Raw genomic sequence first — 20638 nt, 5'->3', positions numbered from 1 at the left:
GGCAGGAGGTGGGCTGAGGGCCAGGACCTCCCCTAACAATTTAACGTTTGGATCCCGGCACCTCCAGGTAAGGGGCGCCCTGAGCGAGGCGAGGCATCTTGTACGGACAGAGAGATTGAGGTATAGAGTAGAGCGGGGGCCGGCCCAGGGTCGCCCCTAACGGAGTTGGAGGAAGGGTGCACGGAGCCTCGGCGATGCATTGGGCGGGACCAGGGCTTACACCTGAGGCCGGCAAAGGTGCGGGGCCTGGCAGAGGCGGGGCTTGCTAAGGGGAAGAGCCTCCGGGGAGCCTATGCTCGCGAAATGCCGGAGCCTCGAGGCGGGGCTCAGAGGAGGGGCGGGGCTTCCGGGGCCCAGTTCGGGGGTGGGGCCCTGAGTGGCGGCGCGAGGATTGGGCCAGGGGGCGGGGCCGCCAGAAGCCGAGACTGCGAATGGCCGAGGCGGGCTCGAATCCGGAGGCTGAGGGCTGCAAGCAATCCAAGTCTGGGGAAGGGGCAGGGCGGGGCTTGGGGAAGGGGCGGGGCCTCTAGGTCGGAGCCCTGGCTGGGCCGGGGCGGGATTTGGGGCGGCCCAGCAGCCGCCTCGCTATCTCCCTACCGCGACGGCGGCGGCGGCGGCGAAGGAGGAATTCTACGCGCTCTGGCCGCTCCCCTGCCCCAGCCGAAGCTGACGCTGTAGCCCGCTCTGGGCCGGGGCCATGGGCGCCCCGCGCCGCCCGGGTCATGAGGACGGAGGCGGAGACAGCGGGCCCGCCGCTCGAGCCCGGTCAGTGCCTCTGTGGGCCCAAGCCTCACCCAGGGAACGAGGGGACCCCGCCCTAGCGCGGGCTGGGTCCAGCTGCGCGACCTTGGGTGGACTCTCGCCTCGCTCCCCCCACCCCGCCCCGGTCAACTGGGATTTCCTTATACTCCCAGGGCTGGGACCCCAGTCTGCAAGGTGGGAGGGTCCGGGTGGCAGGGGCACCACCTCCCCCAGAAGCGAAAGCTGCCTTGGGAGATCCAGTGCCTTAGGGGAGCTGGAAGGAACCGAGGCCGAGACTGTCAGGGAACTGGCCGAGAGCACCGAGCAGTGGAAAGGCCCCTTCCCCTGGCCACCCACACTCTGCATTTTGCTCCAGTTCTTCACCCTCTGGTTCCTTCTGCCCAGCGGTAGCCTGAGCCCCTTTGGAGCGGAGACCAAGACGCGTTCAGTACCTTGGGCTTTAGTTTGCTTGTCCAAGAAGCAGGGGTGGAGGGAGACGTGATTCCTGCTCTGCTTAAGGCACAGGATTGATGAGAAAGGGAAAGTGCTAGTAAACTCTGAGGTGAGGAGCCAATTCCTGGGAGAGGTCAGGAGCATGTGGGGACCTAAGGTATCAGTGGGACCGTGGCATCCCACCCAGGGAATGTTCTCTTTTGTGTTTGCAGTGTGGAGTAGAGTCTGATGCTATACTGGGGTTTACATCCCAATTCTTTCAATGACCTAACTCTGTGATCTTAGACGCGAGCCTTGCTTTTCCTGATCCTGGCATTTGTAGGGAGCTTTCTATGGGGCGGACGCTGTGCTAAGTTGTTTACATGCAGTACCTCAATCCTCATAATGCCTCAGTGAAGTAGTTACCCCTGCTGTTTGCACTTTTGCAGATGAGCATATTGAGGCTGAAAGCGCTCAAGGTCAGTGGACTACCTTCCTCTCTGGAGACAGCCCCCAACCGAAGCCAGGCCAAGGCCTTTTAAGTAGACCATAGCTCTCATGTGGGGCAGTCCCATGTCCAGGCATCAACATCTGGCAGTGGCTTTGGGCTCAGAAGGCTGAAGTCGGGACAAATGCCAAGGCTTGCCTACCCTTATCACTCCCCACAAGAGCGTATCCAGATCCGACCTGCTCATGCCAAGGCTGGGGATGGCAATGTGAGCAGGTTGAACCCTGTGGGGCCTCAGAATTAAGGTGTTCTAGGGCACAGGGCAAGAAGAGGAGGAGCATCTGAGTCACTAAGGGCCCTAGAGGGCAGCTGTCCTGCACCACATTTTACTGCTGGGCACAGGGGAAGGCACAGACCAAGTCATAACCTGGCAGAAGATGGCACAGCTAGTCTGTGCCATAGCCCAAACCACAGAGTAAGGAGGGAGCCTCAGAGGGCTGTAGCCTGGGGGGATGGAGGGAGGGGGAGCACTGCAGTGACAAGTAGGCCCAGGCATCTCAAGGGATAAGGTCCTTTAAAAAAATGCCTTCCATTCACCAAGCACGTCTGAGTGCCCACTCTGGGTTGAGGGTCAGGAGGAGGCAAATGCAACCCTGTCTCCATCTGTCACTGAAAAATTCTCTGTCTAGTGGGGAGAGCAGATGCCACCTCAAGGACTCTAGTGAGAGGGAGACAGATCAGAACATTGGGCGTTCAGAGATGGGAGACAACATCCCAGACTAAGAGATATTCAAGAGCAAAGCCTGGGGAATAAACAGCCTGAGTAGAGAAAAACAAAGGCAGCATGTGACTGCAGTGAGGGGTTCTTGGAACAGGGAGGCATCGCCATGATAGCACAACACCCTGCCTAGAGCTCTGCCATTGCTCAGCCCTTTGCAGGCAGTTATTTTAGAATATGAGTCCCTTAGATCATACTCACTTTGTAAAAGAAAAAAAAAAGTAGAATATGAGTTCCTAGAAGTCAGGGCTTGGGTCTTTAGTTGCCTCTTGTCCCCAGAGCCTAGCACACAGTAAGTGCTTAATAAGTTCACCTCTTCCAACAAATATTTATTGAGTTACTACTAAGCATCAGATACCAGGCACTGAGAATAACAGTAAATGAGATTAGCAAGGTCCCTGCTATCGTAGTCCATTTGTGCTGCTATGATGGAACACCCAGGACTGGGTAATTTATAAACAACAGAAATTTAATTTTTCACAATTCTAGAGGCTGAGAAATCCAAGATTAAGGCACTGGCAGGTTCCATGTCTGGTAAAGGCAGATAGTGCAGTGCTGTCTCCGTGTCCTTACATGATGGAAGGGGTGGAAAGGAGATGAATGCTGTATGCTCACATGGCAAAGAGGAACAGCACAGGCTGGGCGCGGTGGCCCACACCTGTAATCCTAGCACTCTGGGAGGCTGAGGTGGGAGGATTGCTCCAGATCAGGAGTTCGAGACCAGCCTGAGCAAGAGTGAGACCCCATCTCTACTAAAAATAGAAAGAAATTATCTGGACTACTAAAACTATATAGAAAAAATTAGCCAGGCATGGTGGCGCATGCCTATAGTCCCAGCTACTTGGGAGGCTGAGGCAGAAGGATTGCTTGAGCCCAGGAGTTTGAGGTTGCTGTGAGCTAGGCTGACGCCACGGCACTCTAGCCCGGGCAACAGAATGAGACTCTGTCTCAAAAAAAAAAAAAAGAGCAGAAGCACACACACACATACACACAAAATAGCCTAAGCTAGTTTCCTCCAGCCCTTTTATAAGACACTCATGACTTAATCACTTCCCAAAAGCCCCCACCTCTTGATACTATCACAAGGAGGATTAAGTTTCAACATGAACTTTGGAGGGTCACATTCAAATCATAGTTCCTCCTGCCCTTAGGAAACTTACAGACTACTGAGGAGACACAGTGCCTTGTTGTTGGTACTTTTGCTAAGCACTGTGAAGGAAAGACTCAAATGACAAGAAGGGGCAGCCTTGAGAACAGCAAGGGGGAGAGAGTTCCAGACAGGGAGCCACACATGCAAAGACCCTGGGGTAGAGTAAAGGCCGATGGGCTCACAGGGTAACTGGAACACAGGTGAGGGCCAAGATAAAGCTGGAGGCGCCTAGGTTGGGCAGAGCCCTGCAAACCGTGGTAAGGGGTAAGAACTGTATTCTAAGAGCAGTCGGAAACTGAATGAGATCCCTCCATCTGCTGTGTGCAGGGACGGGAGAGGGGCTAGGAGTGGAATTTGGGGCAGAGGATGAGAAGTCAGGCAGGACTGAATCTGTGGTAGTGGTAGGAGACGAATGTGCGAGGGCCTTGAATGAAGGGCTTGGTTTCCTTTTAGAAGCACGTGGGGTAAGGGGAAGGAAAGGAATGAAGCCTCAGCCCAGCCCGGCTTAGCGTACCAGGCCCCAGCAGGGGAGCAGGGTGCACATCAGCACCTGCAAAGTACTTTTTACAGCACCCTGAGTGCTGGCATCTACAGTGGCCCATTTCATAGAGGAAGAAGCAGGCACAGAGAGGTCAGGTGACTGCCGCCCATGCCGTCCTGCCTTCCACAGGCCCTGCTGCATGCCCTTGGAGGCAAGGAGTGGAGAAGAAAGAGGCCAGGAGCAGGCATAGGTCCCTGCCTCCCGTGAACATATAAGCAGCCCAGCGGGGCACAGACAGCTCTGTGCCAGGGTCACATCCTGTGAGCCAAAGCGTGAACTCAGGCTGGGAGGAGTGCAGATGAGGGAAAGGGCGTAACCAGCCTGGGATCAGGGAAGGCCCCGGAAGTGGTGGCATCTGAGCCAAGCCTTGAAGGCTGGGGAAGGTCAGACATAGGACGCTAGGCACCTGGGACTCGGACAAAGGCCGGCAGGTCAGAGAGGCCAGGACAGACTCCAGGACTAGAGAGTGGCCCTCCTGGGTGGTACCTGCAGGGGAGTGGTGGGACCCGGGGCCGGCACAGCAGGTGGGCTCCTGGGGCGCCTCTGCATGGAGTGGTCCTGCAGGCCAGCAGAGGCCCCAGAGACCCTCGAGATGGGGAAACGACAAGGGGCTGGGTTTTCACGCGCTGAATGCGTGTCATGAACGAGTCATGAGTGGTGACGGGCAGAAAGAAGTCCCTTCTGGTTCTTTAGACTCTGAACTTTGTCCAGATTCACAGCACGGCTGAGGAGGGTCCTGCATGCCATGGGCCTGCTTGCCCCCACCTCAGGGCCTCAGCACGTGCTGTTCCCCTCTGCCGCGTGCTCCCTGGCTCGCACCTCTCTCCGGCACACCCCCGCCATCTTCCCTAGCACGGGCCCCTGTTTTGCTCTTAGGTTAGTTTGTTTTTGGCATCCAGCAGGACAGGGATTTTGCATCACCGCTATATCTCCAGGACGCGTGCCAGGCACTTGCTAGGCTCTTGGGAAATGTTTGTCAATTGAATGACTGAATCAGACCAAAGTCCCCCCCGTTTAGGGATGGCCAAACTCAATCCAGCAGGAGGAAGTCAGCTGCCCAGCCCGCAGCCAGCCAGTGGCAGAGTTGGGAGTGGAACTCTAGGTCGGGCCCTTTCTGCTCCACCTCACAGCCTGGCGAGGGCAGACCGAGAGATGACCTGGGGACGGAGGGGGACAGAGCTCAAAGGAGCATCCCACATACCACACAGCTTATGCAACAGCCCCTCCTCCTTGCTGTGGTCTTCACACCCTGACGGTCCTGCGGTCCTTGGAGTCAGGGGAACCTCTGGGGAACTGGTGAGCTCAGAGACTTGGATGTGCTGAATGCTGCCCACGTGCCGGTCCTGGGACGAAAGCAGGAAGCAAAGCAGCCCCCGTCCTTGCTTCCTCAGAGCTGCTGCCAAAGAGGTCTCCGAGCAGGAGGTGTGAGGGCTGTGAGTGCACATAGTGGTGCACCGGGCCCGGGAGAGGTGGCACCGTGGAGAAGTGACATCCATGGGCAGGAGTTAGCTCAGGCACCTGGGAAGCCAGGAGCTTCCAGGCAGACGGACCAGGTGGGCAAAGGGATCATGACAGGTGAAGGTTCTGCCTGAAGGGTGGTCTGCCGAGGGCGAGGGGTGGTGAGGAGGCGGAGGGTGCTGGGCAGCAGCCACCAAGGTGTTGTCCTAAGAGGTGTGGGCCCCAGCCCACTGGAGGATTTCGAGTAGGGCTGACCGGCTGTGGCTCATGCTTGGGGAGCTCGCTGGTGTTGTAAGGAGAGCGGACTGGGGGCTGGAAGGGCTGTGGGCAGTGGCCGTGGCAGGCTCTGCACCACAGGTCCGCAACCTCCCTCCGTTTCCGTGCAGGGGACTTTGTGCAGCTGCCTGTGCCCATCATCCAGCAGCTGTACCACTGGGACTGCGGCCTGGCCTGCTCCAAGATGGTGCTGCGGTGAGTGGGCGGCCCAGGGCTGGGGGCCCAGGACATCCCCGTCCACACCACCTGCTCCGGCTCAGGGGAGACCCAGTGAGGGACCTGGGTGGGATTCATTGTGCACATAGCTGGCCGTGGCAGGGCTTGAAAGAGGCCCAGCTTCCACCTGGGCCCAGTCCCATCTGCAAAAGTGAACAAGGGGTACAGTGGGCCTTCCAGGTCTCCACTCTGATGATGCCTGGGGACTTTGGGGATGCCCAAGAAGTCCCAGGTGCTCAGGCCTGCCCCACAGAGCAGCCCCATGTCTGGGACAGGGGCCCTCCACCCTCCTGGCCTTGGTCTCCTGGGAGACTGGGATGCTGACCATTGAGCAGAGGCTGCATGAATATCACAGGGACCTTGACAGTCAGAGCCAGGAGGGACCATGGCCATCACCTGAGTTTTCAGCTGGCTGCCTGGAACCCCAGATCACCTGTTCCCACATCTGTTCTACATCTTGGAATTCCCTGCAAAACAGGGTCAGCCAAAGAGTTTTGTGCCTAAAACTTTGCAAACCATTGATGTGATCCAAGGGCCTCATCTTAGAGACAAAGCTAATGAGGCCAGAGAGGACAGTCACTTGCCCAAGGTCACATGGCCCACAAGAGACAAGAGACCAGAGAAGCAGCATCCAGGCCCTCGACTCCAGGGCCCTGACAGTCCTCGGGTTGTTCTCGGGCAGATCGTGGACAGGACATGGGGCTTCACGATGAAGGAGGTGGCCTTCTGGGGACCGAGGGCTCTGACAGTGGCTCCTCGGCCCGCGGGTGGAGTGCAGTCGGGCCAGCTTCCCCTTGAGAGCGAGCCCACCTCTGTGTCTGCCCACAGGTACCTGGGCCAGCTGGACGACGGTGAGTTTGAGAGCGCCCTGCAGGAGCTGCGGCTGACCAGGAGCATCTGGACCATTGACCTGGCCTACCTGATGCGTCACTTCGGCGTGCGGCACCGCTTCTGTACCCAGACCCTGGGCGTCGACAAGGGCTACAAGAACCAGGTACGCACCCGGCCTGCGCGCCTTTCCGCGTGGGGCCACACAGAGGCCTAGGCCACCCGGAGCAGTGGCAGATGGGCTACGGGCAGGATTTGTGAGCCAGTCAGAGCAGGTGACCTTGACGTCCCGCCTGCACAGAGGATCTGAACGTCGAGTCCTGGCTCCTGCCACCCACCTTCTGCCTTCCTCAGCCTGTGTCCTGGCCCACCGTCCTCAACACAAGGCAGGCCCAGGATCTCAGAGCATGTCACTCTGACCCCACTTGGCCATCATTTGCCCCTTTGCTTCCTGCTCATCAGGACAGCCGGCTCTAAGCTGGGGAATTGGTATTCTGGAAGAAAACCAAATGACTGTCTTTTCAGCTGTGTCAACACAGTGTGTTGCAGGGAGCGCGCCTGGCTGAGCCGAGCTGTGGCTGAGCCGTCCCGGGTGGGCGCAGCCTCACCCACCGCCCTTGCTCATTTGCTACTCCTGCCCACCATAGCATACTAGCCCGAGGGCGGCTAACCTTCCCCGGGGAAATGATCTTTGCCCGGCTGCCCACCCATCTCTTGAGCACACTCCTCGTGCCTCTGTGTGATCCTGCACACGCCCTGATCGGGACAGACAGCTCTCTGACCCAGCGTGCTGATATGTGCTGTCCTCTGTACCTCCGCCTCCCTAGCATGCTCTTTGCTTCATCCAAATAGGGCGAGGGTGGCCAGGGTGGGCAGCCAGGGCGGCGGCCGCGCCAGCCTGCACTTCTCTCTTCAGTCCTTCTACAGGAAGCACTTTGATACGGAGGAGACCCGGGTGAACCAGCTGTTTGCACAAGCCAAGGCCTGCAAGGTGCTGGTGGAGAAATGGTGAGCTCCATCCCCTCCCCACCGGCCCTCCCTCACCTGCCTGCTCACCCGGGGACTGCCGTGGGGGAGGCCGTGGGTTGGCGTCTGGGAAAGGCTAGGACTCCGGGGTCAGGCAGAACTGGGGCTTCCCACCCGGGTGGCTGTGGACACTGACTTGCCCCCCTGGGCCTTGGTTTCCCCATCCATAAAGTGGAGATCAGTGCAGCTGCATGACCCAGGCTCCAGCCTGGCGTGGCTCCTGAGCAGGTGCGGGAGGACAGGTGAGCAAGACAGACTGCGGCCAGCGCTTGGGCTGCTCACGGAAAGGTAGCATGGGACAGAACACAGGAGCCCTATGGAGAGTGAGGGCCTGAGGAATGTGCTGGTACAGCGATTGACAGGACGGAGCAGGAGGAGCCAGCGTGTGGGCTGCCTGGGGAGGCCTGTCTCCCTGATCTGCCCCTGAGCTGCTGTGACCTCACAAGGGCCTCCCCCTTCCCGTCGCACGCTGAGGCTGGATGCAGGCAGACCCTGGAGCAGCTTGCCCAGGGGTGGGTGGCGTTCTCAGGCTCTCCGTGGGGCCGTGCTCAGGCCTGCTGCCTCTAGTCCCTGGTCAGCCTCTCCTGGATCACTCTTCTCAGATTTCTCCTTTCTTTACAGATTTACATTTTCATCATTTACATAATGTAACCACATGATACGTAATTTGGAAAAATGGGGGGGAATCTCCACTCATCCTTTGGCCCTATGAGCACATGCTGGAAGGAAAGGCAGCAAATGTTTACTTAGTGGCCCGTGACAGGCGCCGTTTCTCAGAGGAGGAAACTGAGGATGGGAGAGACCCACCCACGGTTACCCCCGCGTCTTGGCCGTGCCCTGATCTGAACCCAGCATTCCCACACTCCATTCCACGAAGCCTGCAGCTTTCCTCACAGCCCGGCCCTGCTCTCTCTCACACCACTGGGAACCCGGCCAGCTATTTTGTTTCAAAGACCAAATGGGGAAAATGGCATGTTTCCTTGGCCAAGGCAGCAAACCAGACTGCCCCGTGACTCGGCTGTGGCCGGAGCTGGGCCAGGCCACGTGGTGCTGACACTGCCACTCCTGGAGAGGGCCCGAATGGGTGAGCACCCTCACCAGCAAAGATGGGGGGGCCCGTGGCTTAGGGCCCCCCCCAGCCCCTTCTGCTCCTTCCAGCTTTTTATTTGGATTCGCTGCCTACTGGAGGGCACAGAACGAGGCAGCGCCTATGAGTCTGCCTCGGAGTGGGGGTGGCAGCTCCAGGAAGCCGTCACCACCGACCTGGGGGTTTTCCTGGAAGCGCCTCCTGCCACAAGGAGCCTTAGAGAAAAAAGAAAAATAGCCCTTTCAGAGAAGCGTTTGGTTTTGAAACTGGCTAAGCTGTGTGCTTGGCTCAGATTTGGGGGATGAGATTGGGCCAACAGTTTCAACGTAAACTACACATGATTTAGGGCAGAGGAGAGACAGGGCTTGGCAAAAAAAACCCACTAACCAAGCGGGGGGTGGGGTTCCATGTGCTGCTCCAGTGCTTCTCTGCCGGGCCCACCTGGAGCTGACCTCCAGCTATCCCCACAAAGGGCCTGACAGGGCCTGCTTGTCCTTGCGCACACTCAGACACCCCCCCCAGCCTCCCCCCTCCCCCCTCCCCCCCAATTCTACCCCCCCATCACCAAGCTGAGCCTGGGCCACAGTGACACAGCAGGGATGTTCCCACCTGCATGGAGCTCAGGGTGAAGGGAAGAGGAGCTGGGCCCCCGAGCTTTGTGACACAGGGGACTGGTGCAAGCAGGGACCCACTGACCCCCTCCCGCCCACAGCACAGTGAGCGTGCAGGACATCCAGGCGCACCTGGCGCAGGGCCATGTGGCCATCGTGCTGGTGAACTCAGGGGTGCTGCACTGCGACCTGTGCTCCAGCCCTGTCAAGTACTGCTGCTTCGCCCCCAGCAGCCACCGCTGCTTCTGCCGCACACCCGACTACCAGGGCCACTTCATCGTCCTGCGCGGCTACAACCGGGCCACCGGCTGCATCTTCTACAACAACCCCGCCTACGCCGACCGTGAGTGCTGGGTGGGCAGGGTGGGGCGGGTCTGTCTACATTCACTGTCCCAGGTGCCCGGCCCCACAAGTCCCTCCCATTCAACCTGGTGTGCCCAAGACCTTTCACCAAAGCCCCTGCTCCTCCTGGGCTCACCGCTGTGGCCATGCAGGCAAACCAGCCACCAGCCTGCAGCCAGGCTGGCCTCGTCCATAGCCCCGCCAGCCCCACACCACTGCCCAGGTCCCCACCTCACCATCTCACGCTGCACGGTCTGCAGCATCCCTCCTCCCTGTCCCTAGTCCTCCTAAGACAGCCAGCACCATCCTCAGAAATGAAAGTGACCAGCCCCAGCCAGGCCTGCCCACTGCCCTGAGGCAGACTTATCCCGTCAGTCTGTGTGGCCCGGGGCATGTTTCTTCCTCCCTCTGCGGCCTACTCCTGCTAGCTGCTAAACTGCGGAGGGGTCAGGAAGCTCATGAAGGCCAGGATAGGCAAGGAGGGCTTCTGGGGGGCAGAGGACTTGAGCAGAGAGGGTGGCCATGCAGGAGGGACATAGACCTCACCCGGCTTCCCTGGGTGCCAGCGGGGTGGGTGCTCTCCCTGCACCCCCCCCCACTGACCTTACTCTGCCCTCCCTGCCCCTAGCAGGAATGTGCAGCACCAGCATCAGTAACTTTGAAGAGGCCAGAACCAGCTATGGCACAGACGAGGACATCCTCTTTGTCTACTTGGACAGCTGACAGCTGGAGCCTGGTGTGCCCAGGCCCTCAGACCCCATCCCCACCGCATCCGGGCCCACTCAGGATGCCCCGGTCCAGGCCCGGGGCTGCTGGAGCCGGGATGCGGAGCTGCAGCCTCAGCCCATCTGGCAAAGCCCCAGGCAACTCTAGGAGGTTGTGACAAGGCTGCTGCGTCTGCTGGTGCTGTGTGTTGCCGTGCTGCTCACCCTGAGCACCTGCTGGGTGCTGGAAGCGTCCCCAGAGCATCTGAGAGGAGCCTTCCCCCAGGACCCTGGGCCCGACTCCAGCCGTGCCCAGAGAAGTCCAGCCCCAAGGGTGCCCTTCCTGCCTTCGAGCTGGACCCAAGACTAGGGAGAGGCCTAAGCTAGTCTCCCCGTAGACGCTGGGACTGAGCCTGGGGAGAGAAGTCGCTTGATGGATACCAGTTGTCAAGACAGCATCTGGGTGTTCGGAGACAGTGTAGCTGACCCCAAGACCCTGGGGGTGAGGACTGTTCTAGGCCCCTCTCTCCTGGAAGTGCTGCAGACCCCATATGCCCCATGGTGGATGCCACTGCGTTCTCCCGCCTCCCGGTGGGCCCAAGTTTCTGTGGGGGGTTATGGGGCCTCTGGCATAGACACACCTCACAGCCACTCAGCCCTGCAGAGCCCCAGCCCCTGGGGACTCAGGCCCCCCAGCCCTCCATGTCCTCCACGCCCTTGGGGGCGTGGGCTGGGCCTGGGCTGGCTGGTGGGTCTAATGGCCGGCAGCACAGAGGGTGCTGTGGGAATAAACAGCTGCCTGGGCCCCAGAGAGCTGCCCGCACCCAGAAGGCCTCCTGACACCAGCCTAAGTCCTGACAGCAGGGCCCGTTTTCTGACCTGGGGGTGCGGGGAGCCCCATGCCCCTCAGGGCTGGGTGCTAGGGCCTGCGCTTGTGAAGCTACAGGCAGGGGCAGCTGCAGCCTGGCACCCAAGCTGGTCCTCACGCCAGGACCTTTCGCACAGAATGCTGGCTGTCTCCTGCCGTGCCCGAGAAGGGGGCGCCTGCCTGGGCTCACACGACACGGCGCGTAGCATAGACAGCTGTTTCCTTCCTCTCTTTTTCTTTTGGGTGGGTGTTGGGGGGGGTATTTGTGTTTTCATTTTTGAGGGGTGAGGATCACCTTCAAGTAAAACAATAATAGCAAGAGTGAAGGTACTTTGGAACCACTAACACCTCTTTTCACCCGGCAGGTAAGCCGGGCCAAGTTCCTTCTCACAGGGAAGGGGCCTGGCCGGCGGTCTGAGGAGCACGTCTGGGGAGAGTCCTCCCGGCACAGTGGTGGAGCTGGGTCTTGAACCCATGACTGCACCTAAAATAATAAGGGAAAGGGATCATTCCCAAAGGGGCTGGGGACACCCACCCCTCATGGCCTGTCTCTGGCAGAAGAGTAACAGCAACACCATCCCTGCACCTCTGGGTCTTCCAGTGCCCAAGGTGTGGCGTGGTGGCAGCTGTTGTCCCCACCCATCAGCTCACCCCGGGGTGGCACCGGGGCTCTGCTAACGAGGGCTGTCAAACCACCCAGCCGTGTTGCTCCTCAACCCCAGACGCAGCCTTTGGCCAAAAGGGAGATGCTGGCTGAGCAGCACCCTGGGTTTCAGAGACTGGTGTTGGCTTCAGACTGGCCTCGTCTCCGTTGCCTTAATGCTGGTGGCCCAGCGTGCAGGGAGCTCTGGCACCCAGCCCAGGAGTACCACACAGAGCAGCCGTGGGGCGTGGGCATCCTCAGGACACATTCGGGCAAAACCGTGGTGAGAACAGCTGCATGAAGGGCACCAGTGGGAGGAAGTGAAGCTTTCAGGCTGGCTGGACGTGAGTGGGGCAGAGTGCACGTGCTGGGCGCGGCTGTGGGGAGTGGCCTCCACAGAGTGGTCACAGCACCTCAGTCCATCCAGGATGTTTAGAAACACTCAGTCCCTGGGCCCAGAGGACGGCTTTTCAGGGCAAGCCACAAGTTAGAGGTCATCTGTAAGATTAATGAAAAGCTGTCCATTCCTAAGACCTATCTGCCTGGGGAGGGTCACAGAAGCAGGATGTAGGCCACGCTGTGGCATTCTTGCACAAGTCATGAAAATGAGACCGGAGAGAGAGCCTGGACATCAGGGACTTTTGCCCACAGCACATGGCACCTACAGCTGTCCAGCCTGTCCACACGCTGGGGCCGGGCACAGCCTCAGAAGCCACGAGGGGCAGTGGGCTTTGTTCACTCTAGCCACAGGGGGATGAAAGGGATCTTTTGCATTGCAGAGATTTTATACATAAATATATTTTGTTTGTAATGAGCCATTCTCAATAAACATTCTCATTGCAAAAATGGTGGCAGCCCCTGGCTGGCCTTCCGGAAGCTGCATTAATCTGCACAATCCCTGTCCCCTTCCTGAGTTCTCAGCACGAACATGTGGGAACCCAGGTCCTTCACTCACCGTACCCAGGCTCAGCTGGGACGGGGGCCCAGGTGTTGCTTTCCAGGCCCATGGTCCTCCCGCTCAGGCCTCAACATTTGTGCAAGGCCTGGACAAGTGGTGATGCAGGTACGAGGGCCTCAGGGCTCAGCTCCACCGAACTGTACCAAACGCAATTATGGGAGATGAATGAGGGAGGTGTTGGAGGAGGGACAAAAGAGGGTGAGACGGTGAGTCCGGTGGAGTTGGCTGCTCAGAGCAGGCAGGGTCAGGACAGTGGGGGACAGACCAGGGACTCCTGGTGGGGGAGACACTGGGAGCTAAGGGGCCAGACCAGAGCAGAGGTCTGAGCCCAGATGCCACACCAGGGCCAACTACCCAGGGGTAAGAGGGCACACGTGTCATCCAACCCTGCTAATGGTCCACACCGCTTTGGGGTAGGGTATGGTACCGCCGTGCCCAGCTGCCTTGTGAGTCCACCTGTCTGCACACCAGCTCATGAGGCCCACTCCCCCTTGGGCCCCAGGGGCCACCAGAGAACACTGGACACCTGGTGCCAGGCAGAGACTGGGACAAGCCACAATTAGACATAATCATCGGCTTTACAAATAGAATCAGACATAGTGGCTACAGAAGGCATTGTGCAATTTTATTAGTTTTCTATTGCTGCATGGCAAATTACCCCAAAACTTAGCAGTTTAAAACAACAAACATTTATTATCTCACAGTGTCTGTGGCTCAGGATTCTGGGTGCAGCTGAGCTGGTGCCTCTGCCTCAGGGTCTCTCATGAGGTTTCAGTCACCTCAGGGCTAGACTGGGACTGGACCATCTGCCTCCAGGGCTGCCAGCCACAGGCTGCCTGAGTATCCTCATGACATGGCAGCTGGTGACCTGAGACAGAGAAAGAGGGCATGTACCAGAGAGTGCCCAGGATGGAAGCCACAGTCTCTATAACCTAATTGCAAGTGACGTCCTATCGTGTCTGCAGTAGTCTATTTGTTAGATGTGAGTCAGAAAGTCCACACACAACTGGGGATTATGCAGGGCTTGAACACCAGGAGGCAAGCTCCCCGGAGGTCCGCTGAGAGGCTGCCTACCATGGTGGCCAATGGGTGGTTCCATTTATTAAGTCTCAGACAAAGCTAGGAACATGCCTGCAGACCATCTTGTCTAGCACATCCCAAGCCGTGCCCCTTACAGCACCAGTGGTGAGTTCTATACAACGGGGTGCTCTGCTCAAGCCAGCTTGGCACACCCTGCATGTGCAGAAAAGGCTCCATATAATCCTGCAGTCCATCATTACTTGGCCACAGTTTGCTTTTATGTAACACTGGTATTCTGTGAAATATGTTGACACTTGGCAACCACTGGTCTTGTTGAAGGGGGAGACTGGAGCCTAGAAACGGGCAACAACTACTCAAGGTCACCCCTCAGTGCACTAAAGACAGAGTGCGACCCAAGCCCATCACTGCTGTTTTCCCAACTCACAGCCCAGGCCACAGTCAGAAGTAATGCCAGTGACCCTGTGAAGGTGAGCCATGCCAGGAGAGCCAGGAAGTGAACCCTGAGTTCTAGAGCCAGAGACTGGGCTGCTGCTGGCCCCCGGCGCCTGGCTCAGATGCAAAGGCTGGCGCACGGCCTGACAGCTGGGAGAGGGCAGATCCGTCCACTTTCCTGCTGGTTTGCACCTGCCCAACCTGCCCCAGCCGCAGCATCCAGGGACGCACATGGTGGACTTGCCCCCACCCTCCAGCTTCAGAACAGGAGGAGGAAGCCAGGAAAATACTGAGACGTCACCCACTCAGTTGCTGGTCTGGGGGCCAAGTTATGGGACCAACATGGACTTAGTGTTTAGGGAAAACCTCAATGCCAGGAAATGGAGGCTGAGACTCCACGGGCCCAGATCAGCGGCCCTTCCCATAGCTCTCCTCTCTCTTAGTGTGTTCTGTGTTGCTATAAAGGAATACCTGAGGCTGGGTAATTTATAAAGCAAAAAGGTTTATGTGGCTCACAATTCTGATGGCTGGAAAGGTCAAGATTGGGTAACTATATCCGGTGAGGGCCTCAGGCTGTTTCCACTCATGGCGGAAGGGGAAGAGGAGGCCATGTGTGCAGAGATCACATGGTGAGGGAGGAAGCAAGGTGGGAGAAGTGCTAGGCTCTTTTTAAAAATGTACTTACTTTTTAGAGGCAGGCTCTCACTTTGTCACCCAGGCTGGAGTGCAGTGGCATGATCATAGCTCACTGCAGCCTTGAACTCCTAGGCTCAAGCAGTCCTCCCACCTCAGCCTCCCAAGTAGCTGGGACTACAGGCACATTGTAGTCCTGGCTAATTTTTCCATTTTTTGTAGAGTCAGGGTCTGACTATGTTGCCCAGGCTGGTCTTGAACTCCTGGCCTCAAGTGATCCTCCCATCTCCAGCTCTCAAAGCGCTGGGATCATAGGCGTGAGTCACCACACCAGAGGTACTATCTTTGTTCTGAACTATCTTTTCAAGGATGTTTGTATAGCAAATACCCTTGGAAGACAGTGATAGGGTCTCCCTTTGGAGCAAGAGACAGGCAGATGTACTGCCCATTAGGAAAGATTTACGTTTTGTTTTGTTTTTTTGAGATAGGGTCTCACTCTGTTGCCCAGGCTAAAGAGCAATGCCAGAAAAATAGCTCATTGTAACCTCAAACTCCTGGGCTCAAGTGATCCTCCTGTCTCAGCCTCCCGAGTAGCTGGGACTACAGGTATACGCCACCATGCCCACCCTCACTCAGATTCAGCTTCTTTAAACTCAGGGTTTCCGTCTTGTAACAGCCTTTTTTTTTTTTCTTTTTTTTGAGATAGAGTCTCCCTCTGTTCCCCTGAGTAGAGTGCAGTAGCATCATCATAGCTCGCTGCAACCTCAAACTCCTGGGCTCAAGCGATCCTTCTGCCTCAGCCTCCCAAGTAGCTGGGACTACAGGTGTGCACAACACCATGCCCAGGTAATTTTTCTATTTTTAGTAGAGATGGGGTCTTGCTCTTCCTTAGGCTGGTCTTGAACTCCTGAGCTCAAGCGATCCTCCAGCCTTGGCCTCCCAGAGTGCTAGGATTACAGGTGTGAGCCACCACGCCTGGCCTGTTACAGCCTTTTGCAAGTACAGGTGTTCCCTGGCCTCCTTTGAAATTGAGGCTTGGAGAATCAATGAAAGAAAATGCTGGCACTCTGGCTACTGCTATTGCTGTAATAAACTGTCCTTTGTCTCTGACCCAGGAGTGTTGTGTTTTCTTTCAGCATCCATGAAACTGTGGCAGGCTAACTTGTAAGACCCTTCATCATTCTTGATAGTTTTGGTGACAAAGATGGGATGCTGCCTGAGACATGGCTTTCTGGAAAAAGAACGACAGCCTTGCAGGCCAATGAATAGGAAGTCCGCGGAAACTGGTAACAAACTTGTTGACTGTGTGGTAATGGGCAATTTGTGGTCCTTTACTTACGTGCCTGTGAATGAAGAATTGGGGAGGAGGTTGCAGGCCAAGTGCCAGGACGTACGTTCAGAACAGCTGCTTGACGGTGCCCTGGTTGTTGCCAACCCTCCTCAGGCAGGGGCGTGGCCAGCTTCATGTCTTCCCATTGGAACTGAAGGCACTTGACAGTTCCTCGATCCTGTTGTACCCTGACCTCAGCTGCTTTAGGGAGAAATGGCTAAGGATGGGGTTGATGTCTCCCCATCTTCAAGGGGGACCAAAGTCCATGTGTACCTGCCCAAGTCATGCTGGGGAACTTTGGAGGCAGGAGGGACTCAAACTGTTATGGCTCTGTTGGATATGGGTGCCTAAGTCATCCTCCCTGGTCTCAGGGGGAAGGGGAGTTTCCAAGTTCAACTGATGGGGTCTGGGCAAGTTTCACAGTGGTGGGGTGGGAGGAAAAATTAAGTGCCTGGGGCTCTTCGGTACCATTCAATGCACTGTTTTGTTGTGTCTCTGTCTGAATGCACAACAGGAATTGAAACCTGTCCTGAAGTGCCAGAGGGGATGCTTCCAGGCAGGAAGTGCTAGTGGGAGAAACTCTTCTGCATTTGCCCCAGTGGGTGGGTCCCTCTGCCCTCTGATGTCCAGAACTTTCACCACAATGTGCTGCCCTGTGGGACGGCAAGTCAAAAGTCTCCGCCTCAGAGCCCTTGACCATAGTGTAATCATACCTCCACCAGCAGCGGTGACAGATAATCCCTGACCAAATTCAGTTCCTTGGGATTATGTGGGCAGACCCACAATTCTTAATCCTTCCAGCAATCAAGGAAAAGCCGCCCTCTCCTCCTGACCCTTCCAGCCCTCCACCACCACCAAAAGAGGAGGCCCTGCACCTTCTTGGACTCTGGGTATTGGAGACAGCATATGCCTCATGTGGGCATCCTACCTGGTCCTTTACATTCACTAACCCGCAAACCAGCACGCTTTGAGTGGAGCCCAGACCAACAGGCTGCGTTGGAAGCCGTCCGGCAAGCTGTGGCCCACTCTCTACCTTTGGGGGCCTGCAGGCCTAAGGATTCCTTTGAGCTATGTAAGTCTCTGTGACTGATAATTGTGCTAATTGGAGCCTCTGGCAAAGGGAAGCAGATTGTACCCAAAGGGGGCCCTTGGGGTTTTGGATTTACTGCCTCCCTGGCACCGTGAGCAGGTACATCCCTTTTGAAAAGCTTACTATCTGGGCTCTTATTAAAACCGAAAACCTGAGGCTGAGTGCAGTGGCTCATGCCTGTAAATCCCAGGACTTTGGGAGGCCAAGGCAGGAGGATTGCTTGAGCCCAGGAGTTTGAGACCAGTCTGGGCAATATAGAAAGATCCTGTCTCTCCAAAAATTTTTTAAAAAATTAGCCAGGCGTGGTGGTCCCAGCTACTCGGGAGGCTGAGGTGGGAGGATCACTTGAGCCCAGGAGTTCCACACTGCAGTGAGCTGTGATCACACCACTGCATCCCAGCCTGGGTGACAGAGACCCTGTCTTTAAAAAATAAAAATAAAACAGAACATCTGACCCATGAAAGCCTTGCTTGTAAAGCGGAAATGGTAAATTCAAGAATGCAGCTATCCTGGCCCTGGTGACATCTGTTTTACATGAAAAAATTGAAAGCTAACCCTGTGGGGGGAACTTATACCCCCCACTGCACCAGAGCAAAGCCACTGGCTCAGTGGGAGCCTCAACGCACAGAGGTTCTCCTAAATGGCTGGGCCTGGTTCACAGAAGGCCCGGCTAAGCCGATAGCTGGTGGTGTCCCGTGGGCTGCTGCGCTGTTCACTGTCAGCAGCAGCTACATACAACTGAGGATGGATGAGTCACTCTGCTCAGTAGGCCCTGGGCCAATACTCTACTTGTAAGCCTTGTTACATTTTTACTGACTCTTGGGCTGTTGCCAGTGGCCTTGTTGTTTGGTCTGCCACTCAGAAAACCTCAACTGGCAGATTAAAAACATTCGTCTCTGGGGCCATGAACTGTGGAAATAAACTATGGCTGCAATTGTCTTGCGTGGGTCACACACGTAGATGACCAAGGTAGGAGGCTGTTCTCTGATGAGACCAACTGGAGCCCACAGTAACCATAGTGCCACAGGGGTCCATGGCAACACATCCAACCATTGTGGAATGGGCACAAAGGAAAAGACCGTTTCTGACACAGAGGCTACCAATGCATGCCAGCCTTGCGATTCCTACCAAAGGTTGGCCCATGTCTCTTGCAGAGGAGGAGGTCACCTTGCACAGGGCATGGCCCCAGCCTGCTCATGGTCGATTGACTTCAGCAGACCTTTGACCTCCTCCCAGGGTTACTGGTGGTGCCTCACCACTGTTGACCCTTTTTCAGGTTATTGGATTGTTCCAGTCCAATCAGCCAACTCAGGGCATACCACTGTGACCCTTGAAACTAATCTGTATCATGTTTTTGGCTTCTTGGATCATTTGTAGTCTGACAATGACGTGACTTTTTTTTTTTTTTGAGACAGAGTCTCGCTCTGTTGCCCAGGCTAGAGTGAGTGCCGTGGTGTCAGCCTCGCTCACAGCAACCTCAAACTCCTGGGCTTAAGCGATCCTACTGCCTCAGCCTCCCGAGTAGCTGGGACTACAGGCATGTGCCACCACGCCCGGCTAATTTTTTCTGTATATATTTTTAGTTGGCCAGATCATCTCTTTCTATTTTTAGTAGAGACGGGGTCTCACTCTTGCTCAGGCTGGTCTTGAACTCCTGACCTCAAGCCATCCACCCGCCTCAGCCTCCCAGAGTGCTAGGATTACAGGCGTGAGCCACCGCGCCCGGCCTATGACGTGACTTTTATCACAAAAGCCACTTGACAAGAATCCAGGTATTCAAGGCTCTGGCTGGCACACATTCTAGATGGCGGTCCCACTATAAGGATTCAAACCTGATTCTTGTTCAGTCACCTGGATTGCCTCGCTGGATGGACACGGTTTTAGATCATAAGGATAAGGACCACTCGGGTAAGCACACTGCTCACAGAGACCCCACAGTGGCCCAGCCCATGCAGGACGAAGTGGAGAACATAATGGGTCTCTGTGCATTTTATAAAAATGCCCTTGTTCCTCTTGGACCTGACCCTTCAAAACAAAAGGTCTGGGTGCAAAAGAGGGATAATTGGAAAAAGAGGTGACCTTCTAGGTACTAGAATGGCACATACTGATTTTGGACGGAGAGCAAAAACTCCAGTACCTAGTAGGAAACACTTTGAATCCTAGGAGATAAGGAGGGAGGGGTATAATGAACTTTGTCTTCCATAATTGCTCCTGGAGACTTCTTTATGACAAACACACCCTGGTGCAGCTCTCTCAAACTGTTTTTTTCTTTAGAGACAGGGGTCTTGCTCTGTCACCAAGGCTGGGGTGCAGTGGCACAATCACAGCTCACTGAAGCCTCAGACTCCTGGGCTCAACCAATCCTGCTGCCTCAGCTTCCTGAGTAGCTGGAACTATAGGAATGTGCTAATTCTTGGTTTTTTTGTAGAGACAGGGTCTTGAGCTATGTTGCCCAGGCTGGTCTCAAACTCCTGGCCTCAAGCGATCCTCCTGCCTCAACCTCCCAAAGTGCTGAGATTACTGGTGTGAGCCACCACGCCTGGCCTCTCCCAAACTTTTGCAAGCATCTTAAATTTAACTGACTGCAGGTTTTGCCTTCCCCCATCAGATGGCTTTGACCAGTTTGATCATCATTCCTGAACAGCTGGGGACACAACTGGCTCTTGTACTTCCCACGAAACCCACCTGCAAGGCCACCAGATGTCTTTCCTATCCCCATTCCCATAGACCGCACTCAGCCGTTCTATGGAGAAGACAAATGCCACCTAGCTGGTGGCATGGATGAACAGATAGACTGGACTAACTGCTCTTAGGCAGTCCTTCCAAATATAAGGGCTAGATTCATTTATTTGAAGTGAACTAGAAACCCAAAGGCCTACCAGCTGGCCAGGACTTGTGCCCCAACTGATGTAGGTCCCACTTGGGGGATCCCAACAATTATAAACAACACTATCTATCTATCTATTTATTTTCACCAATTTCCCTAAGAGCTGAAAAAATTCTTT

At 56.2% G+C, this 20638-nt stretch overlaps 1 protein-coding gene across 2 annotated transcripts; it reads left to right on the top strand.

Annotated features, from left to right (window-relative positions):
- The first annotated feature begins 539 nt into the window (after positions 1–539).
- Positions 540–11124, top strand: GUCD1 (guanylyl cyclase domain containing 1). 2 transcript variants are annotated; one of them, XM_045534222.1, is made up of 6 exons: positions 540–765; positions 5935–6019; positions 6869–7034; positions 7785–7876; positions 9694–9935; positions 10566–11124. In XM_045534222.1, the coding sequence occupies exons 1-6, from the start codon at positions 723–725 to the stop codon at positions 10655–10657; spliced, it is 720 nt and encodes a 239-aa protein (XP_045390178.1). In that variant the 5' UTR covers positions 540–722; the 3' UTR covers positions 10658–11124. The 2 variants fall into 2 exon arrangements, with proteins under 2 accessions (XP_045390178.1, XP_045390179.1); XM_045534223.1 differs by lacking the exon at positions 540–765 and adding an exon at positions 3429–5643.
- The last annotated feature ends 9514 nt before the right edge of the window (positions 11125–20638 follow it).

The sequence above is a fragment of the Lemur catta genome, chromosome 21, assembly GCF_020740605.2.
Source record: "Lemur catta isolate mLemCat1 chromosome 21, mLemCat1.pri, whole genome shotgun sequence".
Classification (NCBI taxonomy): Eukaryota; Metazoa; Chordata; class Mammalia; order Primates; family Lemuridae; genus Lemur; species Lemur catta.
Note: the sequence above shows the minus strand (reverse complement) of the source record. Positions and strands in the feature narration are given on the sequence as shown.

What these genes read in the sequence shown, in the direction of transcription:
- GUCD1 (XM_045534222.1), top strand. Translation starts at nt 723, where the DNA reads ATGAGGACGGAGGCGGAGACAGCGGGCCCGCCGCTCGAGCCCG. An exon ending in AAGGTGCTGGTGGAGAAATG is followed by an intron (nt 7,877 to 9,693) that starts GTGAGCTCCATC and finishes TCCCGCCCACAG; the next exon opens with CACAGTGAGCGTGCAGGACA. An exon ending in CAACCCCGCCTACGCCGACC is followed by an intron (nt 9,936 to 10,565) that starts GTGAGTGCTGGG and finishes TGCCCCTAGCAG; the next exon opens with GAATGTGCAGCACCAGCATC.